The sequence below is a fragment of the Panthera tigris genome, chromosome A2 (assembly GCF_018350195.1).
Source record: "Panthera tigris isolate Pti1 chromosome A2, P.tigris_Pti1_mat1.1, whole genome shotgun sequence".
Classification (NCBI taxonomy): Eukaryota; Metazoa; Chordata; class Mammalia; order Carnivora; family Felidae; genus Panthera; species Panthera tigris.
The window spans coordinates 29685062-29708131 of NC_056661.1; the positions used below are offsets into that span (position 1 = coordinate 29685062).

The 23070-nt window shown below is 49.0% G+C and overlaps 1 protein-coding gene across 4 annotated transcripts in view; it reads left to right on the forward strand.

Annotated features, from left to right (window-relative positions):
* The window catches only part of PTPRG (protein tyrosine phosphatase receptor type G), a 710659-nt gene that overhangs the window by 614126 nt on the left and 73463 nt on the right, over positions 1-23070 (forward strand). For all 4 annotated transcript variants that reach the window (XM_042979322.1, XM_042979323.1, XM_042979324.1 and 1 more), the window contains exon 13: positions 12165-12297. In XM_042979322.1, the coding sequence (XP_042835256.1) occupies positions 12165-12297 (133 nt within the window). The remainder of the gene's footprint in view (positions 1-12164; positions 12298-23070) is intronic.

Sequence of the window (23070 nt, forward strand, 5' to 3'; positions counted from 1 at the left end):
GGAGATTGCACAGGGAAGGTGAGAACGGACACTAGAAGCCCGGTTAGGAGGTGATGGCAGGGGTGGCTTGGACCAATGGGGTTTCTCCAAAGACCAGTGGTGGACCTTGTTGAAAACGGATTTTCAAACTTGAGCAGCTCCACCTGTGGACTAAAGGTTCCAACAAAGTAGTATTCACAGCGTGCTCCTCTTGAACATGTCTTTGCCCACCTTCTGATCAAGGTGACTGTTGAGAGCTTAGGTTGGGAGTGTTTACAGCTCAGAAGACTGGAGAGCAGTGGGGACCTGGGGCACGTTCCAGGTGAGTGGAACTGAGTCAGATTCCAGCTAAAGGGACGAGAAACAGATGGTGAGCACTGTGTTTCCAGCCCCAGGGCTGGCGTGTGTGGGTCCCCAGCTTCCGCCATCAGTGTCCACGTGTGCAATGGCAGAATGACTTTTGGAGGCTCGTCACCCTAGTAGTGTCTGCCCCGTATTCACTCTGGCTCCTCAGGCGGTCTTTGCTCAGTGTTCTCGTCTGGAAGGTGGGGATAACAGGAGCTCTCGGTGCAGACAGAGGTACAGATAAATGAAGTCACTCTTGCTGTCAGTCATAAGGAAGGAGAGGAGCTGTCTATAATTCAAAGGCCACAAAATCACAATGGTGACTCTGAGGAGGCTCCGTGCAGGTCTTTCTTTTGTAATCATCCCTGGACATTAAGGAGCAGGCCAAGACCGAGGTCCCCAACTAGCTGGCATTCAAACTGGCCTCCAGGATCTCTGCCTCTGCCCCCAAACCGGTAAAACCAGAGTGACTCCCTCACCAGTTCCCTTCAGCGGGAAGGTTCATGTCTCAAAGCCTTGCGGGCCACAGGTCTCCGTCGAAACTTCTCAACCCGGCCAGGTAGCACAAAAGTAGCCAAAGACAATATGTAAGTGAGCAGATGTGGTTGAGTTCCAACAAAACCGTTTACAAAAACAGACCCAACGGACCTGGGTTGGTATGCGAGGCAGCATTTGCCAACCCCTGGTTTAAGAAGAAATATGTGAGGGGCACCTGGGTGGCTCAGTCGGTTGAGTGTCCGACTTTGGCTCAGGTCATGATCTCATGGTTTGTGGGTTCAAGCCCTGCATCGGGCTCTGTGCTGACAACTCAGAACCTGGAGCCTATTTTGGATTCTGTGTCTCCCTCTCTCTCTGCCCCTCCCCCCCTCAAAAATAAATAAACATGAAAAAATTTTTAAAAAGATATTTGTTTACAAACTAGAAGAGTTTTTAGGAACTGGACAGAACTCGGGTTCCTGAGTTTGAGCCCCACATCGGACTCTGTGCTTGTTGGTTAATGAAGGCTTTGAGTGACTTGAGGGTAAAACCCACGACCCCACATCAGCCTGTGATCCCCAAGACCTTCCTTCGCTTCCAGCCGTCCCAGCCTTTCCCTGTCTGCCTCCTCCAGTGTGGCATTTACTCTTTATCTTTTTTTTTTTTTACTGTTTATTTATGTATTTTGAAGAGAGAGAGAGAACTTGCAGGGGGAGGGAGGGATAGAGAGAGAGAACATCCTAAGCAGGCTGTGTGCTGTCCGTGCAGAGCTGGATTAGAGGCTCAAACTCACCAACCCTGAGATCACGACCTGAGCAGAAATCAAGAGTAGGATGCTTAACTGACTGAGCCACTTAGGCATCCCCAAGGCATTTGCTCTTTAGATAAAGTCACCATCATCTTCATGTTAGTTCTGACTTATTTCAAAGACTTTGCATGTACATTTGTTTAAATTGGTCTCATATTTTCTTCATAGTAAAGTAAAAGCAAGTACTTTAATCAGTATTTAGTCTCTTGGACATAAGCATTAATGTTTAAAGTTACAGACTATGTTGTATTTTGACCAACATCTCCAAAAGGCTTTTTTAAAATTCCTCTGATGTCCAATAACCTCTTTTTAAGTCCTGTGACTGCTACAGCTTTGGTACTGACTCACAAGGAAGGAGAAGAGGGGAGTCCTTCTGTGGAAGAAGTGGCAAAGTCAGACAACTGTGGAAGTCAGACAGGTGTCATCAGTGAGAGGAGAGGACCAGGTGGTGGACGTTAGGGAGCAGTAAGGACCACAGCAAATCGAGAGCACGTGTCCTTTCTAAAGAAGGCCGCCTCACTCAGTTCCCGCTGGTGGTAGCCCCTGAGGCTGCCCCATGAGACAAAACTCCCAGTCTTTGTGCAGAATCTCCCAGGTTTTAAGTGAGTTCCAATTTTTAAAACATCTTCATGTTTCTCTTCCTTTCTTGTTTTTGTTTTCACTGAGGCCAAATGAAACCCATGCCTGGGCTGGGTAGGTGGGAACGGGTACTTGGCCTCTACTTACAGAGTTGATTGCTATAGTCACCGCTGCCCTGGAGGCCCACCCAAAGGATTAGAAGCCTCAGTGCAGCCACTCTGTTTGCTGACCTCTGTGGGTGGGAAAGCCCTTGGTGGGTTGCGTGCTGCATGGAAATCCAACATGGCGCCTCTCTCGGGAGCCACAGCCAGGTTGCGGTGGAGGCACCCCCAGTAACCATTTGATGCGATGAAATGTGTGCAGTACCGCGTGCCCTAGCAGGAGCATTTCAGGGTGGGCATGGTGGATGAAGTGATCGTTTAGTGCTAGGGTTTTCCATTTTCCTTTCCTTGAATCAGGGAAAGTCCTTTTTCAGACTGTTCCTGCTCAGAACCCCAGTGTGCCAACACTCAATCACTGAAAGCTCACCGCTGCCTCCTCTGCTTCAGCCCTGAGCCAGGCGCTAAAAGGGTGGTCCGGTTCAGGGGTCAGCATTCCACAGTCTCCAGGCCAGAGCTGGCCCGTGGCCTCCTTTTGTCCAGACCATGAGCTCAGAAAGGTCAGGGTCCGTTCGTTGGGCTGGTTCTCTGCTTTGAGCCAGAGTGAAGGGTGCCAAGCTCCAGCCACCCCTCCTCTCCTTTGGGCAAACCCCAAGGAACCCCCTTTGGAACTCTCAAGCTCTAAGGAACCCCGCCGTGAAAACCTTTGATTAGAGAAACAGTAACATCACCAGTTCACATTTGTTCTGTGCTGGTGTTGCCTGTTGCTAAAAGTCAAGCTGTGTGTTTGTAGTCCTGTAGCACCTGGGCGACCATGCTGTCCTTACCACCTTTGGCCAGTGAGGAAACCGAGGCTCAGAAGCCTAAGGAACGTGCCCAGGCAACACAGCATGTGATGAGATGGAGCTCGGACACAGGCCCTGACTCCCAGATCCAGGGGAACCCACCTCAAGCTGTGCTCCCTTCCTTCTGGCTTTGGACTTATCCCGAGTGGGCAACACAAGATGATTTCAGATGAAATTTTGATTACTAAGTGAATATTTGAATGTGTATTTTAGAAAAAATACTAGTTTTCTATTGATAGCAGAGGTTCTCAACCATTGAGGATTTGTCCCCCCCTTCTTCCCGAAAGCATTTGGCCATATCTGGAAACATTTCTGGTTGTCACACCTAGGGAGGGGGCTGCTCCTGACATCTAGTTAGGCAGAAGACAGGGATGCTGTTGAACATCCTACACTAACACAGACTCTCCCGTCACCACAGAGAACTACCTGGTCCCAAATGTTCAACAGTGCTGGGGTTGAGAAACTGATTTATCCTCTTAATACAAAGTTTCCTTTTCAAAGTATACTTGAGGAAAGAAATAATTAAGGACAAAAATAAGTACTAGGAAGGGCTCGTGAAGATAGGGCAGAAATCATGTGTGTGATACCCAGCCGTAGTATACAGAGGTCGAGGGAGCAGAGGATGTAACACAACTATGTTAAAAAAAAAAAAAAAAATTACGGCAGCACTTGTATGGACTCTTGTATGGACTCTCCAAAGCAATCTGCAGCCAGGGCTAGCTTTCTTGGTCAGGCTTCTTTCTTCGGAGGTGTTTTCTAGATCATCTTGATCACCCCTGTTCTTGGCTATCACCTTCCTAGGAGTGTCCCAGGAAATTAGCTTGGAGTGTCTTCAAGGGGTTTACTCAGTGCTGCTGTGGTTTCGTCGCCTCCCACAAAGTGTCTGGGCCCTTGGACGTTGGCATTCCCCACTGAGGGATCTTTGAACTAGGACAGATTATGTATCTCTTGGTGTGGGAAACCAGAATGGGTGGGTTTCCAAAGAGACTGGAGTCGGGAATTCGGGTTGTAGGGGGTGGTGTCTTTGACAAGGTAGGGTGTACGGCCTGTGTCCCAGCTGACGGCAGAGGCGCATGATGTTGGCAACAAAGCGTCTATGGCGATGGTTTGGTAGATCAGGACCAGCCTGTTCATAGGGCTTAGAATTAAACTGGGATTTATCAAACACCCTCAATTTTCCAACACCTAATTGAAATAGACATGACAGACTATTGTTTGATTGTTTGTGATGAAGGAGCTCTCTGTGAGGGGGTAAGGAGTGCTTATTCACAAGAACTCCGGGTGGTAATATAAATGGAAATACATGATGCGCTAATCTAGCTCAAGCATGGTAATAGGAACATAGAGCCAGGGCCCCTTGCAGGAGAATATGTGTGTTTGTAACTGACAGTCATGTCTTTGCAGCCTTGGTGTAGATGATGTCAGGGCTCAAGACGAATAAAGACAAATTTTGTAACCCCGTAAAAAACCAGCCACCTTTTCACTTCACATCTGCTTGGCTACCATCAAAAAAAAAACAAAACAGAAAATAACAAAATGTTGGCGAAAACATAGAGAATTTGGAATGCTTGTGCACTGTTGGTGGGAATGTAAAATGGGACAGCCGCTGTAGAAAACAATATGGTGGTTCCTAAAAGAATTACAAATAGAACTTACCATATGATCCAGCGAACCCACTGCCGGGTATATACCCAAAAGAATTGAAAGCAGGGTCTCAAAGAGATATTTATACATTCCTGTTCATTGCAGCATTTTCGCAGTAGCCAAGGGATGCCCATTTGGGTTGTTACCCAAACAAATGAATGGATGAATAAAATGTGGTATCTACATACAATGGAATGTTATTCAACCTCAACAAGGAAGGGCATTCTGATTCTTGTCACAATGTACGTGAGCCTTGAGGACGTTATGCTAAGTGAAATAAGCCAGGCACAAAAAGACAAATATATGATCTCACTTGCGCGAAGTGCCTACAGTCAGTCAAAGCCATAGAGACGGAGAAGGAAAGACAGACACCAAAGGCTGGAGAATGGGGGGGGGGGGGGAAGTTGTTGTTTAATGGGTATTGAGTTTCCATTTTGCTGATGAAAAACAGATTCCGGAGATTCGTTGCACAACAGTGCGAATGTACTTGACATTGCTCAACTGTACTCTTAGAAATGGTTAAGATGGTAAATTTTATGTTTTGTTTTTTTTATCATAGATTTTTTCTTAAGCGTCTGAATTCACAAATGTGGGTGGTTTTTAATGAGTGGTGTTACCCAGAGCAAACGTAATCAAGTCGCCCACAGTTGAACCAGGCTGAATTATGAGTGTGCCGTTTGTCCTTCTCTTGACCTTTCCTAAATGGTGAAAGAGTCCCACTTTCCCGTACTCCTGATGGCGGTCCTTGGATCCAAGCTCATTGTCATCTTGACAGCGTAGGGGTTTTGTCCTGCTGCAGAGGGTGAGCGCTAACCGTGGGGTAGGAAGCGCTTCACATGGGTCCGTCTGATGTATCACTGCCTGTAGCATTTATAGTACATTGTACTCCGTTTTTATTTGCTTCTACTGGGATGGGAGCCAAGCCAGTAAAAGGCAAACAGCATTAATTCAGTGATGACATATGCCACTGAAAACTGTTTTTCTTTTCTTTTTTTTTTTTTTTTAATTTTTTTAAAAAGCAGAATGGAGGCACTTTACTCAGATTCTCCTGGATGCTGAAATAAAACCTGAGGGGAGAGAGGGATACGGGGAGGTCATTAATCCTTGCCTCGCTCCTGTGAATGCTCAGAGAGGGTTAGTTTGCATCTTGCTCTGAGTTTTATCGGGAAGGCATTTCAGAAGCAGGCTCCGTCTCCTGGCCTCCCGTCTTCTTACCTTCCTGGCAGCCCTTTATCTGCACGTCACAGCCATGGTGCTGCAGGGACAGGTGGGTGTAAGTTGTGACCCCCGTCCCATTTCTTCCTGGTACACACGCGCCAGCAAGATGCGGCTCTGGAAAGAGGATGGGAAAGGTCCAAGTTCATGGGGGTGGGGGGGGGGACGGGCACCATTGTACAGTTGGAGCCAAAGCCTGGTCAGTTTCAAATGGGTTGAAAAATAAAATGTCTTCGGAAATAAATCTTGAATTGGGAAAGGGGCCTTGTACAGAAAAAGCTTCTTCCCTTGAGCCAGGTTCGTGACTGCCGAATCCTGGTCAGGAGTTTCTTACACCATAATTCTTGCGTTTGATGATGAGGCCCTTTAAAATTACCCGAGTCCGTGTTGTTCTGCTCTTCCTCGGGTCAGAGTGCCCCCCTGCAGCCTGAAATTAGGCTGGCTAGAGTGAGCTGGCAGCAGGGGCAGGCGTGAGGGCGGCAGGTCTGGTGTGTGACATGAGGGAGCAGTGAGGACTGTGGCAAACTCGTGACACATGCCCTGTCTGGAAAAAGAGTGTTCTGCTCACTTCCAGCTGACGTTTGCCGTGTGGGGATTCGGGCCTGTGCTGCCAACCTTAAACACTTCTGGTAGGAGCTTCCATTGTTGATTTTTTTTTCCTGCGAACCGAATCGCTTATTCAATGTTGGCAGCAAACTCAGTCCAATAATAATCAGTGGGGGAGGGGTGCCGAGCCAGGCCCACGGATGGGCTGCGGGTTCACACAACCCGTGGAGGGCAGGGATCGAAGGCCGGTTCTGCTGGGAACACCGGCCCATCTGGATAAATCGGAGAGCAGAAAGAAGCTCCACCAGCCCAAAGGGGCTGGACTCCTTCTGGCGTCAGGATTTGAGCATCGGGGAGGGGGCACGCTCTCCAGGATTGGGGCAGCCAAGTTCGGCTCGGCCATTTCAGTAGGCAGCTGGGCCACGAGTTGCAGCATTGAAGGAAGGTGAGCCGCTCCCAGCCACCGGGAGGGTCTGATTTTACCCCATCGGCAGCACTGGTGCTGGGTTTCATAGAAAGGAGGAGAAGAATGACTGTTCCCTGGAGGATGTCTCCTCTGTGACCGGTCAGGCCCGCTTCAGGAGCATGGGACTTGGGCAGGCACACAGAGCCCTGTGCTCAGAAGGCCCTGTACTTGCCCTCCCCCTCCCCCACCCCCATCTTGAAACTCCTTAATAACTTTCAATCAGGACCCCCCCCATTTCATCTTGCATCTGGCTCTATCAATTAGCTAGCCCTAATTTGCATCATCTGCTTCACATTGGTTTATCTCATTTAATCCTTAGAATTCCTCTGAGAGGTGAATGAGCATTATCATGTCTCCCTTTGATAGGGGAGGGACCCGAGGCTCAGAGACGGGCAGTCACTTATCCAAAGTCACACAGCTAGAAAGGCCTGAGCCAGTATTTGTAATCAGGTCTGCCTGACTCTGAAATGCAGGATGTTTGTTGGTTGTGCTGAAATTTCATAGTATGTTCCAGTCTCTGGGGGCTGTAGCGTGGGGAAGATTGTCAGGGGACTGAAGAAGTCATGGGAGCAAGAGAGTGTATATCCAGCCCAGGCAGCATGTTATATGTGCCTGGTAGTTTCTGGTAGTTTACTGTGTTGTTAGACTTTGTCCTCCGAGGGCCATGGGTTGAGTCAGGCAGCGGGACAGGCGTTTCTCCCAAAGGGCAGCAAGAAGTGTGGTGCGGTCTTATCTCAGGGCAAACTTTGAGGTTGTGCCTTCTCACAGGCAGCCTCCTGTGTGATTGCCTCTTAGGCTTTCAGATATGACGTGGGGATCACATTCTGCAGACACCCAGGGAGCCCTCAGCATCCGCGTGGTGCTGCTGGGGTGTTGACGAGGGAGAGGATAGGGACGGTGATGACGATAATCCCGCCGATAACATCAACAAGGTGCTGATGGCTGCCAGACAACCTTCTAAGTGTTCTATATGCACTAGTTCACATAATCCTCACGCTCCGCAGCATAGTAGGCAATATTCTCTCCATTCACAGATGAGGAAACTGATGCACAGAGAGGTTAAGTCACGTGCCCAGAGTTGCACAGCTGGTAGGAGACAGAGCTTCACTGCTGTTCTTCCACGTACAGATGGCAGTCAGCCCTCCCTTCGTGGACCTTCTAGTAATGAGAAGAGCAGTTATAACGGAGTGTGGCGTGTGCAGTAAGAGAAGTGCATGATGAAGGTGTTGGTGAGAACGAGGGTAGGTGCACAGCATTGCTCAATGCCAGGCACACCCCTAGGCGTTCTGTGTGTCTCTTCCCAATGAATGTTGCACCCCGCCCCGTGAAGCAGGGTTATTTTAGCCCTTTTTATAGATGAAGAACTCCAGGCCCGAAATGATTCAGGTTATTGGTTAGAAGTCACATAGTGGCGCCTGGGTGGCTCAGTCAGTTGAGCATCCGACTCTTGATGTAGGCTCAGGTGGTGATCCCAGGGTGTGGGATCGAGACCTGTGCTTGGAATTCTCTCTCTCTCTCTCTCTCTCTCTCTCTCTCTCTCTCAATCCCTCTGCTCCTCCTCCACTCACGTGTGCATTCTTTCTCTCTCTGAAATTAAAAAAAAAAGGTCACATAGAAAGTAGCAGAGCCAGGATTTGAACCTGTGATCTGAAACTCTGTTCTGCCTTCCAGAGATAGCACAGACTGAGGGCCTGGGGAGGCCTCATGGAGAAGGTAGTCCCTGAACCCAGATTTAGGGAGCAATGGGAGCTTCTGGGGGCAGAGCGGGAACGGCATTCCTGGCAGTGGGAAGGCAAGGCAGGGACAAAGGTGAAAGGTGGGACTGTGGCCCAGCATGGTCCCTGGTTGGATGGGTGCTCCTGGAGCACAGTGGTGGGGAGCGGCAGGAGGTCATGGGTGGGCAGGAAGGCCATGGTGTCCCTGAGAGCAGTGAGGAATTCCTGAGGACAGGGCACACTGTTTCACATGGTTGTGTGCACATGGGATGAAACTCCGGGCTCCTGGTACCACGAGGACAAAGCAATCCCGTAAATAGGACAATCAGGTCAACTTTATCATGCCTCTCATGGCAGTCCAGCAGCACTTGTATTTTGCCTGGCCTTTAGGGGAGAGACCTGGACAAATCCAGCTGCTGTCAGGACAGCATTTTCTTAGAGGTCTCTCACCTGGCAAGGTGTTGCGGATGAGGGTCACTTCCCCACCCCCTCAAACAAAATTCTCATGCAAGCACTATGAGATGTCAGAGGAATGACTCAGTCGTGAAAGCGGAGATTGAGCCTCGCCCGGGCCCAGGCCGGCTGTGACTTCAAGACCCCTACTCTGCAGACCTCCATTCTCTCCTCTGGCAAGACTTTTCTGAGATTTGAGGCTCCCCAACAACATGATGCAAACTTGCCCTCTCACTTTGTGGGGGATGAGGGAGGGACAGACACAACCACCAACACATGAGATTTCTGGGGCAACGGAATATGCCATTGACCCTCACAGCTAGACCAGGACTTAGAAGGCTGAGAAATTCTGAAGTGGCCGTTGTTTACTGGTTTTAGGTTGGCAGAGATGCCCCAGAGCTGGTGTTTCCAATGACTGTTGGAACTGGAATGGGTGTCGCAGTGACAGACGGGTGTGAGGGGCTGTTTCGGCCCAGCATCCTTTTCAGTGTCTCAGGATGAACAGGACCTGGTGTTAGCATTTGGCCTCCTCCCCTGCCTGCCTACCTTGTAGTAGCCCAGGCAAAGGGTACTTTTTTGTCAAGAGGCACAGAGAGAAATAAGATATTGGGAGTTCACCTTCACCCGGTTTGCACAGGCCTCCCAGGGAGGATACTGAATTCACTTGGACACGTGGCCTGTAATGCTACCCTCCTGCCACGTTTTCCATGAACAGGACCTGCCGGTTTTTAAGATACTCCCGGCCATCAGCCAGATAATTGCCTGGCTGGGCTGCCCCCTGCTGGAGCCCAGCAAAATTCTTCTCATTTGTGACTGGTTCTTTCAGCCTCACCAGAGCTTTGCTATTAAAGCTTTATGTCAAGGGAGGGGTGGCACATAGGATCTTTGTAAGCCTCAGCTCACAACCCTGCTTCCAATCCTCTTGGGACTAGAACCTGTTCCTAATTCAGCGTATAGGGCCTGGCTGATGTGGCCTCTGCCTCTCTATCGTGGTTCCCCCCGTTCTCATGCTCTCGGTCCAGAACACACTTCTCCCCCTGCGCTCAGCCTGGCTAACTCCCCTTCACCCTTCAGGTGTCCGTGTCAAGGAGCCCCCTCCAGAATCCCAAAGACAGGACAGCTCCTCCCCTGTTCAGACCCCCTGGGCTCTCCTTAGCATCACATCCATTTTATCCTAATTACATGTTCTTATGTCTGCTTCTCCCCCTTTACGTGATGCCTGCCCCACGGCACTGGGCTGTTTTCATCTGACACCCTGCTGTGTCTCCATCCCCTAGGACCCCGTCTGGCATGCACTAGGGACTTGGCAAATAGCTATCTAACAAGAAATTGTGGAGGGAGGGGTCAAGAGAAATGGGCTGACACAGTGAGGAAGATACTTTACAAACCGTGAAGTGCCATGTTACGGTTTTTCATCAGAGTGCACCTCACCTGCCTGCCTCTGTCTTCTTACCTGTGAGCTGGCATCAGGCTGGCCCTGCGTCTTGACAGGCCCGTGCGGGAAACAAAAGAGGGAATCAAAGTAAACCAGGGGAAGCCAGTGAAAAGCTCGCTAACACGCGTCTTCATTACTCAGGAGACTTGCCTCTTTATAAATCTGGTCCCAGGGCCAATTCCTTCTTTCCTAGGCAGCCCACCTTCTATGACTTGGAAACCCAGCCTGATGAGCCCTGCATTTAAGCCACCCTGCAGAGGGACACTCTGGGCTGGCTGAACGCTGGCCTACTTTTTGCAGAGCAGAAGGATCCTTGCTGAGAACAAGTCAGCCTGCAGCCAGCTGTAGATTTTTCCAGGGGCTTCTCCCTGCGATCACAGTTAACCTTTGCTTTCTCGCCACCTGCCTCCCATGATTGGCTGCGGGCACCCCTGCTCTTCCCAGCCCCACGCGGCATCTGAGCTCCATTTGCGCCACCTGGAGATTTCCAGGCATCTCCCCCGCGGTCTAAAGGAGAGTAGGTTTCTTCCGGAGCCTCCTGGGGACCTGTGAAGATCCTCCGGGGCCTGCAAGAGCCAGTGGAAAGAGCTGCTTGGGTAAGAGGTATCTGTGGACCAGAGAAAAGCCTACGTCATTTCAGACTTTCCTTTGAACCCCTACACAGGCTGCTCTTCAGAGGCAGATGTGTGCTGGGATCAGAGCGAGGCATGGCCTCCTATCCCCACTTGTCCTTGAACTTTTAGAAGGATGGGGATAAGAGAAGAACCTGGAGAAACGGGATCTCGGGGGATCCGGGTGGCAGGAACTGCTGGGCAGGTAGCCTCTGGGTGTTCCTGCTGGATTGTTCTATAATTCAGTCTTGTGAGTCGTGGGCTGGGACTCCAGGGTGAGAGCTGTTGCTCTGCCTGGAGTTCCATGCCCAGTCGCCCCCCTTGCCTGGGAGACTGGGAGTCCCATGCTTGGTTGGTTGTCCCACTATGACTCTATCTTTCAGGGAGAGGTGCTTTGGCAAAACAGAATGGGGTACAGGTACTAGAGGAAGCCGTGATGGGTGCTGAGCAGGTGACGAATATAACCATTGTTGCTGTAGCTGCTTATCTTAGTAAAACCCCTCAGGCCCTCCCTCCGGCCCTGGCAGTTTGGACCCTGAGAGGCTCTCGGCCACCTCCCCCAGCCCTGGTCCCTTTCTAGAGGCAAGTGCGATGCTGCCTTCAGACTGGAGCACCTTTCTTCGGTGTATCCAAATGCTGCTGTGGGTCACCATGCTCTCGGAGTGAGGCTGGATGTGTGTCTTTTACACAACTCTGTGTCAGAACATCTTGACCTCTACCCGCGAGTCCGTCCCACAGGCAGTGCCAGAAAAAGCGCCTTTTGGGTTGGGACTTGGTAGGAAGTGGTGCCAGCTACAGGTGACCCCTCTTATCCTAGGGTAGCCGAAGCAGGCAACTCCGTCCTCTGGAAACCACCCCAAACTGGAACAGAGCTCCGTATCTTGTTCTGGCTCCCTGTTCCCCGTCTCCACCAGCCCCTCCTCTAACTGCCATGGTTTCTCTTTGCAGCCGAAAAGAACACCTCTGGAATGATAAGCCGTCCTTCTCCAGGGAGGATGGAGTGGATCATCCCTCTGATTGTGGTATCAGCCTTGACCTTCGTGTGCCTCATCCTTCTCATTGCTGTGCTAGTTTATTGGAGGTGAGTAAGCCAGGCTGCACCCACAGAGGGGAAGTGTGGGCTGGGTTCTGCCGTAAGCACGCTGCCCGGGGAGGGGAGCCCGTAGCTTCTCATTCAGTAAGGTGAGGCAGCTGGAGTGTTGCTGGGGTCGCTATTGGGGGGATCCGCTCTATCTGGAAGCAGCTGCTGGGCTGGAGCCTCTTCTGAGATCAGGGCACTTAGGATGAGCTTGAGATTTAGTGCCACGGGAGCTTTCACTTGGGAATCCGGCAGATCCAGGTTCGGATCCCAGCGTTGGTATTTGCTAGATTCAAATCCCATTTCCATGTGAAGTTCTAGTTTATGGGAAATGAGTTAATGAGGTTCATAGCGTTTCCAGCTTCTCAGGGGCCACGTTTCACTTTGCTGTATCTACCTAATGACCTTTCTTGACCTGAAAATTTTTGTCACAGCCTTTTGCTGAAAATCCGGTGGTAGGGAAACCTTTAGCGTATTCCGTGGCATTTAATACATGGAATATAAAAACGGCTGATTTTAAGTCCTCCCTGTATTATCATTGTCCTTGAACTAGTTCTCACTACTTCCCCTGGGAAGCCTTCTTGCAGCTTCTGCTTAACAGTTGTGCATTTTTCAGCTACCTTCTCCAAGCCAGCTTAACTGAGCAAGGTAGGTTGGCCTGGCTACCTTAACCTTTCAGACTAGTGTAGGAGGCTTCTGGCCTTGAACAAGCTTCCTCTATGATGAGCAGGCGTCCTGTTTCCATCCCTTGCTTCCTTCTTGCCTTTCCTGCAATTAATTTTGAGCTCCTGTTATATGCCAGACATTCTTCTCTCCCGGAGGTTACTTTTTAGTGGGGGAGACAGACCATAAACAAAGCCCGTAAGTAAAATCTAGGATACGTAAGATGGTGTCGAGTGTGTAACAGAGAAAACTAAATCTGGAAAGAGGGGAGGCATTCTGGGATTGATGGTGAGTGTTCAGAGTAGTTAAAGAAGCCCTAAGTGGCAAGGGATATCCAGCTAAGATCTAAAAGGGACTAATATCCAAAGACACTCAAATGGGCTCCATGTAGGGCAAGTTGCAAGTGGCGGAAACAGCATGTGCAAAGGCCCTGAGGCAGGAATGTGCCTGGCATTTTTCAGGAATAGCTAAGAGGTCAGTGTGGCTAGAGCACGTGAGCATGGGGGAGAAGAGTGGTTGGAGAGGGCATCAGGAAGAAATGGGGTAGAGGGGAGTCCTGTCAAGTACAACCTTGTGGGTTATTCTGAATACATTGCCTTTCACCCTGAGATAAGTAGGATTTGCTGCAGAAGGAGGTTATGATCTAACTTCTGGATTACTTAGCTGCTATGTTGCAAAAAGCTTGGAGAGGATCAGGGGCAGAAGCAAAGAGACCATCTGAGAGACTGATTGAACTAGTTCAGAAGGAGGTGATGAGGGTAGCAATGCAGATGGTAGGAATCCATTGGATTTAGATACATTTTGAAGGTGGGATGGACAGAATCTGCTGGCAGATAGGCCGTATGTTCAAATTCAGTAGAACCAGGAGATAAGGATTCATCTCCAGCTTCCTTGAGTGTCTGATGGCACCTGTAACACTCTTAGTTCTGCACACCTGCTGGATCACAAATTTCATGGTGTTAGGGATAAGCCCCGGAACGCTAGCCCCACCTCCATGTTGCTCCTTCTCCAGGGCAAGCGGTTTGCAAACACACACTGGTCTGGAGCCCATTGGTATATTGGAAGCTGCCGAACACGGGTCTGCGTAGGTAGAAGTAGCAAAAGTTGTGCACACTCCTGTCTTGGCCGTGCTCGGGACTGTGTGGTTTGAGTTGCACACCCTCCCCACAGAGGTGCGGAGACGGTGCACGGCTGCCCCACACCGGTGACCATTGTATACCAGCTGCAGTGTGAAACGGTTCCCGTGCTGAGCACTTGTAGCAAAAACCTCAGGGCTGCTTGCGATTGGCCCGTCTTGGTCCTATGCACCCCTCCCCCCTGCTGAGAATAGATCACTTTGACCAAGAAAGGCCATGGGATATGTGGCCAAGCCTGAAGGGAACTGGGCCAGCCAAAACACACAGGTCCACACTACAAGCTACGTGGAGGGAAGGACTGTATAATCGGGTAAAGACAGCTTTACAGCCCTTCCATTCAAGATGCATTTTCCCATCAGAAAAGGATAATACTCCTTAGAAAAACTCAGTCTGAATAGAAAATGTATTGAATAATAATGATTTGTGTATAAAAATTAGGTCTTCCTTCTATATGTGTATGTATTGAAAGCCAGATTAACCAGAAGTGGGGCACCTGGGTGGCTCAGGCAGTTAAGCATCTGACTTCGGCTCAGGTCATGATCTTGCAGTTCATGAGTTCGAGCCCCGCCTTGGGCTTTGCTGATAGCACAGATCCTCTCTCTCTGCCCCTCCCCTACTCATGCTCTCCCCCTCTCCCCCCTCTCCCTCCCTCTCTCCCCCTCAAAAATAACATTTAAAAAATAAATAAATTTTAAAAAAATAACCAGAAGTTTAAACTTGAGCAGACTGCACACGTGATCTTTTGCTAGACTCTGAGTGCCCGTATACAAAAGTGAATGCGACAGAGAAAAATTCTTAGAGATGAAGGAAAGTAACACTGAATTAGCATTAGAACGGATGAGTCGGCTAAGCAGGAGAACAGCCTAGAGGAGACCAGGACCTGTTTTCTGTCCCAACTTTTTCGTGTTTTATTCATGTGAAAGAAGGAAGCATTGGGGAGCTCACACAGAAAATGGGTCAATGCGGAAGAGACAGGCATTTCCTGCCGGCAATGCGGTTTTGACAGTGTTGCTTTTCTGCCTTTTGAGGCACAGTGAGAGCGGGTGATTGGCAAGCTGACTTGACGTAAGTGGAGCATTGAGGCAGATCAACACCTTCTGGATTGTTTCCTCAGTGGCAGGCCTGGCACCCAGGGGTTCCAGCCGGCTCAGTGTGGTGGCAGTTTCTGCACTGAGGGACTGACCGTTTGCAGCTCTTGTTCTGGTCCCTGAGTGTGGTCACTCAGAATCATGGACCCTGCATTTGAATGCATCCAGGATGAAAGCTGAGGTCTCTGATTTCTTTTTCTCCATGAGTGCTGGCTAAGGTTTTCCGAGTCCCCTTTTAGTGCCAGGAACCATGCCGAGCACTTGGGGGGCACCGTCTTAGGTGATTCTCCAAAGAAATCTTAGGGCAGGTACTATTATCCCACTTAAAAAATCAGGGACTGGGAATTCAGGGAGGTCAAGCGACTGGCCCAGAGTCCTGGAGGAAGTGGGGTGAACCCTGGTTTTGAATACAGGGCATTTTCATTCTAGAATCCATAACCTTCCTCGGGGCACCCGGGTGGCTCAGTCTGACGTCGGCTCAGGTCATGATCTTACGGCTTATGGGTTCCAGCCCCGCGTCAGGCTCTCTGCTGACCGCTAGGAGCCTGGAGCCTGCTTCGGATTCTGTATCTCCCTCTCTCTCTGCCCCTCCCCTGCTCATTCTCTCTCTCTCTTTCTGTCATAAATAAATAAACATTAGAATCCATAACCTTCTTGAACCACTAAGATGCATGTCTCACACATACATCCCATGATAGCTTAGCACAACTGACATTCGGCCAAATCCATGGGAGGTGGGGTCAGTGGGCCTGTTGTGCCAGCGCCTTCCTGTTGAGCGTCCCCTGCTGTCTTTGGCCAGGGAAGGTAGAGGAGCCAGTGTTGGTTGAGTGCCCGCTACGGGCCAAGCAGTGAGCAGCAGCAGCATCCACAGTGTTGGACTTGACAAAAACCGATTTCAAGCAGCCTTACGCTCACAGGGAAAAAATCCGTTGATTCACAGAATTGAAAAGTTTGGCGCACGAGGCCCCGCTAGATTGGCGAGAAGGAACCAGACAGAACAGCAGGGCTCGGCTTGTGTTGTGTGCCTGTGTTTCTCTCCCTCTTGTCTCAGATTTGCTTTCCCCGTGTGGGCTTTTCTCTGAGGCCCTCTGTTTCCACATGGTGGCCTCTGGGCCACATGAGACATACACCCTCCCATCCCCGTGGAAGGGAAGAGAAATTCCCTTAAGTGTTCCATCTCAGCCCCAACATGGTGTCTCTTAGAACTGACTCAGGTCATTTGTTCACCCCTTGAGCCTGCTGGAGGCATTAAGGACTTTTGTCAGGCCTGGCTCTTAAATGAACCGTAAAGCCCAGAAGTGAGGTCTTTGCCATCGGAATCACATGCACAAAACTGGACAATGGGTATTTTCCCAAAGGACCGCCAGGGCCCGGAAAGTGACCAGATGCAGGTGCCAGGTAGACAGAAGCAGCCAGTGTCTCAACCTTCAAAAGAAGTGGCGAAATTAGAACCAGGGGGAGAGGGGTGTCTGTTAAGAAAAAAGAATTCTGACTTGGATAGCCAAGAAATATACATGTGGGTAGTAGGAAAGAAGCAAAGCAGGCGTGCGAGCTCAGCCCGGCCAGCCGAGGGTTCTCAGTGAGGACTCTGCTGTCATGCATGCATGTGCCATGGACTGGAAGAAGGGCCACTCCCTTTTCCTCCCAACTATGGAGGACGTTTGGAGGCTTACGTCCAGAGCGCCAGGAGAGCACAAAAGCAGGGCTGAATGGAGGCCTGATGCCCAGGCTGGGTCTTGAAGATTAAGCCTAGTGAATAAGGTGAGCAGGCATGGGGCCGGAGAGAATCTGGCGGATCGTAAGCAGGCATCTGGGGTTCACTGTCACTGGAGTTGGGGGACAGCGAGAGCCAGATCGTGAAAGACGTGGGGTGCCGCCCGAAGGGATATGTGCCTTAGGCTAAGCGTGATGGAAGGGCGTGAAGGAACCACAGCTACAGGAAGGCAAGATGAGAAAGAGGCAGTCTTAGGGAGCGGTGAGGGAGCAGCCTGGGCCCAGAGGCAGACAGCCTGGATTTGGAGCCAGGATCCACCGCTCAAGACCCATGGCCTCAGAGCATGTGTTGTTAGCAGGGGCTCAGTTATGCCCAAGTGGGTGAACATGAGTTCTTGGGAGGTGAAAAAACGTACTCTTTTAAGGCACAGATACACATGTAGTACACAAAAGCACAGCACGTTATTGGTATTAAAATTTCACTGGGGGGTAGCAACGGGGGAAGGCTTATTTATAGGCCCCTTAGGAAGTGCACTTGGTCATGATGAGCCCCAGGTGATGTGAGGAAGGGTCAACCACTATATTGTACACCTGAAACTAATAGAACACTGTGAACCAACTTTTTGAAAAGGCCCCTTAGGAGAGGTGCCAGTGGGAAGAAGAACTGAGAATTTCTTCATCTGCAATATAGTCCAGAAATGGGCCCATTGGGCTCCCGTGAGGAGTAGGTGTGTGCTCTGGAAAATGGTTATCCCAGGGCCTGGTGCATGATAAACAAGCAGTGATAGCTGTGTTATCCCCGACTTTAGTGAAAAATAAAAATTCACTTCTGGGTCCTGGTGTGCCAGAAAAGAAGTTCTTTAACAAAACCAGATTTACAGATCTAAATGAATGCTGTCCCTCACACATAATCAGTGTGTGGCTGTATACTTTCCAGTCATGTGTCATTGCTTAAAACATGGCTTGAAAATAGCTTTTGGAACTTCCTTCTAGAGTTCATTCTTCGGAATGATCTCAGAAGTGCCAAGTATTTATCCTAGAAATAGCTCAAAGTCATGTGTTTGGAGCTCAGTAGAGTATAAATGTAGGTGAACCAACTGAGGAGAACAGAACCATGTTGGACCAAAAAGGAAAGGTTAATGAAATGGGTTTGGGGGATGCTCCCAGTGGGCCTAAAAGCAATTCCAGAAGAGCAGATCCCTAAGTAACTAGGTTAAAGGCATGACTTAGCCAGCCCACTCTTCTTGAAGCCCAGTGGTCAGCCTCATTAACTCATGACCGGCTTCATCAGAGCAAGGTTCATTAGCTGCCACAGACACTCTCCAACACCCTAGTGGTCTAAAACACAGAGTTCATTGGTCATCGGTGTGTAGACTGATGGAGCTGGGCAGCTCTCTTGCACTTGGGGCTTCTTTTTCTGGGACAAATGTTTCCCAAGGGGCTTCAGCAGGGATTAAAAAAAAAAAAATCAAGGAGGCACCTCGTTCTCAATTGCATAGCCCAGAAGTGGAATCCTTCAGGACCGTTGGCTCACCGTTGGCCAGAGGTAGTCCCACAGCCCCCAGGATACATGGTAAGGTGGAGAGCACATGGATATTCCTTGAGTGCTGCCAGAAGTATCTTTAAATATTCAGACCCACTGGCATCATTTGGCCAAGGGGATGTTTCCTTGAAGGAACAACTTTGGAGGCCAACCATCAGATTCATCTCATTATTTCACATTTGGCCCGAACGAAAAAATATGGCAGCGACCTGATTTGTATTTTTTAATTTTTTGTCAATGAAAAGATTCCCAGAGGGCCACTAGGGACTCTTTGAGCAGTATTTTTATAGGCGGCAACACGGATTTGTGGGAGAAACTTACCTTTCGATACTGGTTCGCTCAGATAGATATTAGAGATAGGATGCTACAGTTCTTTGTTAAATGCTCCTTGCAAAGGGCTGTATTGAAGAGCTATAGGAACCCACATCCATAGCAATGCAGAAGTCGCTGTGAAGTTCGGAAGAAATAAATGTTTTGGAACAAAGGTCAGGGTTATAGGGCAGCTAATAAAGATGAAACCGATGAAAAATCCACTAACAGGCACAGCTTGCCGCCTTTTGAAAACGGTGCCCTGTGTGTGCCTTTTAAATATCGTAATCCATATCAACCAGGCAGTGGTTCCTAGCGGTAATCGTTTATGTAGAAATGAGGGAGAGCCAATACGTGGAAGAATTTTTGAAGTGGGCCATTTTGGCCTTACTACTCAGGACGGCAACAAAATGCACCTTTGAATTACTAACAGTCAGGAAACGCATTCCAAGAGCTCCCGATGCCCTGTCTTCCCAAGACAAGCTGTTTACATGGCACCAATGTGCTGACGTTCCTGAAAAGACAGGGAGCCTCACAGCTGCTACCACTCAGAAAGAAGGGGGAGTTTTTGGAAGGTTTCATTTTGATTTGCATAATTTGAGGTAGATGCCGGGCGAAGAGCTCTGTGCAGGCTGTCCAGTCACTGTGCTCGGGCACACTACTTGTTTATTTATGAACTTGCTCTGTAGCGTAGCTTAACTATTGTGAGCAAGACGTCAGTGTCCATTTAGGATTGTGAGTATTGGCTGAGATCATTAAAAAAAATTTTTCTGCAATCCAGAGGACAACTGCTTTGAAGGCAGCTCTTTTCTCTTTGAGCCAAATCTCCCCTCTCTACAGTAGCTATCGTAAGGCCTTGAGAGCCAAGAATCTTTTGAGTTTTTACCATACTGCACAAGTGCTAAGCGATTACATTGCCCCCTAATCAGCGTTCAAATCCTAGGAGTTACTACGTTTTGCACATCAGAAAACCAAGGCTTGGTGAAATCAGGTAGACGTGCCCAAGTCACAGTGTTAATCTTTGGTGGATTCTGGATTTGAACCACCATCTCATAGCCCACTGTCATAATCATCACTTTATTTTGGGGCACCGGAGTGGCTCAGCCAGGTGAGTTCTAACTCTTGATTTTGGCTCAGGTCATGATCCCAGCGCCGTGGGATCGAGCCCCTTGTTGGGCTCTGTGCTGGACATAAAGCCTGCTTAAAATTCTCTCACCGTCTCCCTCTCCCACATGTGCTCTCTCTCTAAAAATGAAAAAAAAAAAATTTTTTAAGGCTTAATCATTACATTATTTTGCCTAAATGAGGAGTAGCCTGTCAGGAGGCATTTACTTCCTTCCATAGCCTGTTTTCATAACACATATTTGTTGAAAAGATCCTGTGGTTTGGACTTGCCAGAATCACATGGAAGAAACTTTACAGGACCAACTGTAATTTCAGGGGTCAGAGAAACAGAGTCAGTTTTGGTATTGAATCAGATAACTTATTTGTTCTTTCTTATCCCAGCTAATCAGTGCTATCTTACCTTGACGACAAGTTGAACATCAATATTATGGATCATAATTCTAGCTTAAAGAACTTTCCAGAAACGTAGAACAACGTGAATTCTCAGATTCAGATAGGGCTGAGCTAACTACAAGGACTCTGGAGCAGAAAAAATGGAAACTCCAAGTGGCAATATTAACATCTGACCCATGTTTGTTTGTTTGGTGTTAGAATTTCATGCTCTGATCTGAGAAATTGATGTCCCCCTTGAGCACATGGTTGAATCGTCTGTAAATTCTGTGGTAGATGAGTCAACACTGATTTAGCGCCACGGGCAGATTAAAAGATCTCTTTTACACCCACCTTTTACACTTGAAGAAATTTTGCCATGTGTTGATCCCTCCTCATTAAGAATGCCATTCAAGGGGCACCTGGGTGGCTCAGTTGAGCGTCCAACTTCAACTTAGGTTATGATCTCATGGTTTGTGAGTTAATGTCCTACATCGGGCTTGCTGCTGTCAGCACAGAGTCTGCTTCAGATCCTCTGTTCTCCTCTCTCTCTGCCCCTCCCCTGCTCACTCGCTCCCTCGCTCGCTCTCTCTCTGTCTCTCTCAAAAATGAATAAACATTTACTTTTATAAAATGCTATTCACAAAAACAAGTGAATTTTTTTTTATTGACATGATTTTTTGCTTTGTTCTTTGGAAGACAGTGTAATAAATAAGAGGGGATGTGGGGTGACTGGGTGTCTTAGTCACTTGGGCGCCCGACTTGAGCTCAGGTCATGATCTCATGGTTCGTGAGTTCGAGCCCCACATCAGGTTCACTGCTGTCAGCACAGAGCCCACTTTGGATCCTCTGTCCCCCTCTCTCTATCAAAAATAAAAATATGAGGGAGGAGATGCAAACCCTAATTGTGGGAGGGGGTTGTGTTGGCGTAATGGAGGCTCCACCAAACAGATACAGGTGAACACTGAGTGTGGGCATGTGGTAATGGCCCTCTCCTGCTCAAAGAATGATTGACCACATGTGCCCCAGTAGAACGTGGATCCCTCCTGTAGTCCCACAGAAACAATGACAGAGCTGCCATGAGCCTGGGTACATGCTCTCTACCCACCTGCTCTAGCAGCCAGTACTTCCCAGTTTACTCTCCAGTAACTTGATTTGATTTAGGCATACATCCCCCTCCGTCCCAGGGAGGTCACAAAGGAGACAGATACCATTAAGAGTGATTTCTCCCATGCATGTGACTGTGCACAGATAGCAAAGGGTCATCCCCATACCCGATAACTGTTGAGTTGCTACAAAGCAAATGCTATATTATTTAACCTTAGAGCTGAAGCAGGTGCTAGCCAAGGTGTTAGGACTGCGTCCACCTTCTTCCCAAGGGAGGAGACCACTTCCAGGAAGGGAATGACTTTTCCGGCATCACAGAGCTTGAATGTTTTAGAGGGACTCATACCTAGGGTTGGCTTTTGTTCACCAGAGACCCTTTATGGCTGGCCTGTTTATTCCTTCCTTTGTTGTTTGTTCATTCAAAGACCTTTCTTAAGCATCTAGTTTGTACCAGGCACTGGCCATGCAGCAAGGAGACAGAGTTCCAGTCTTCAGAAAGCATGTAGGCTAATGGGGTAAATAAGCAGGTAAAGAAAGGTAATCCCAAATCGAGGTCAAAAACAGGTGGCCCCTACACCTATTTTATTTCGCAGATACACTGTTTTTAGAAGTCTGGATTGTTTTGGGGTGCCTGGGTGGCTCAATTGGTTGGGCATCCAACTTCGGCTCAAGTCATGATCTCACGGCTTGTGAGTTCAAGCCCTGCATCGGGCTCTGTGCTGACAGCTCAGAGCCTGGAGCCTGCTTAGGATTCTGTGTCTCCCTCTGTCTCTGCCCCTCTCCTGCTCATGTTCTGACTGTCTCTGTGTCTCTCTCTCTCTCTCTCTCAAAAATAAATAAACATCAATTTTTTTTAATCTGGATTGTTTTGAAAATGGGAAGATATTTCTTAAAACTCCAGCTATCTGGGTTCTCATGTTAAATGTGGTAACATTGTTGTCATGTTCTTTTGTGGCATTAGTGGGCTGGATAGAGCTAAGAGTGGGGAATCTTTGGGGGGAGAGGGCCACCAGCTCTCCAGTCTGTCTGTCTCTGCCCTCCCTGCAGCCTCCTGCCTGGGCCCCCTGCATTTGGGCTCCCCTGCGTTGCAGTAGTGACTTAGGGTATGTGCTCTGGAACGGGCTCTGACCACTGCCAGGGTGGGGTGGGAGGGAGACAGAGCCAGGAAAGGCTCCTTGGAGGAAGGATGTTGAGCTGTGATTTTCACAGAACAGAGAAAAGCCACAAATGCTTGGGGCAGAGCTCTGTGTCCGAGCGGACATAGAGGCACTCGGTCATGGCATGATCAGTACTGCCAGAGGGAAAATGCTGTCAAATTTGCCCTTCATCCATGCAAAATAAAGTCTACTTTTGTGGGTGGAATCAGATTCTTTTCCAGGGGATTTGGCATGTACAATGGCACTGGGTCAGTCCAAGATGCTCTTACGTGGCTTGTGTGTGGAAGGGAATAGGAATGAAAAGCAGGTTTATATTCTTTTCTCCAGCCTAGAAAAATCCAGGTTTGCAACTCAGGTTTTATGGTGGCTTTGTGGGATCACCTTGGTCTTTTCTGCAAACAGGCTGCTCATGGGACCGCTGGTATTCCAGGCATCCCTTTTGCTTTTGAAACTGTCGATTGCCCCTGCCACTCATCCCTTTCTGGGACCTGCGTCTGTGGCCGTATTTCAAGACTATTTTTTTTTTAATCATTAGGAATAATTTTTACAATTCAACCCTTCAGATC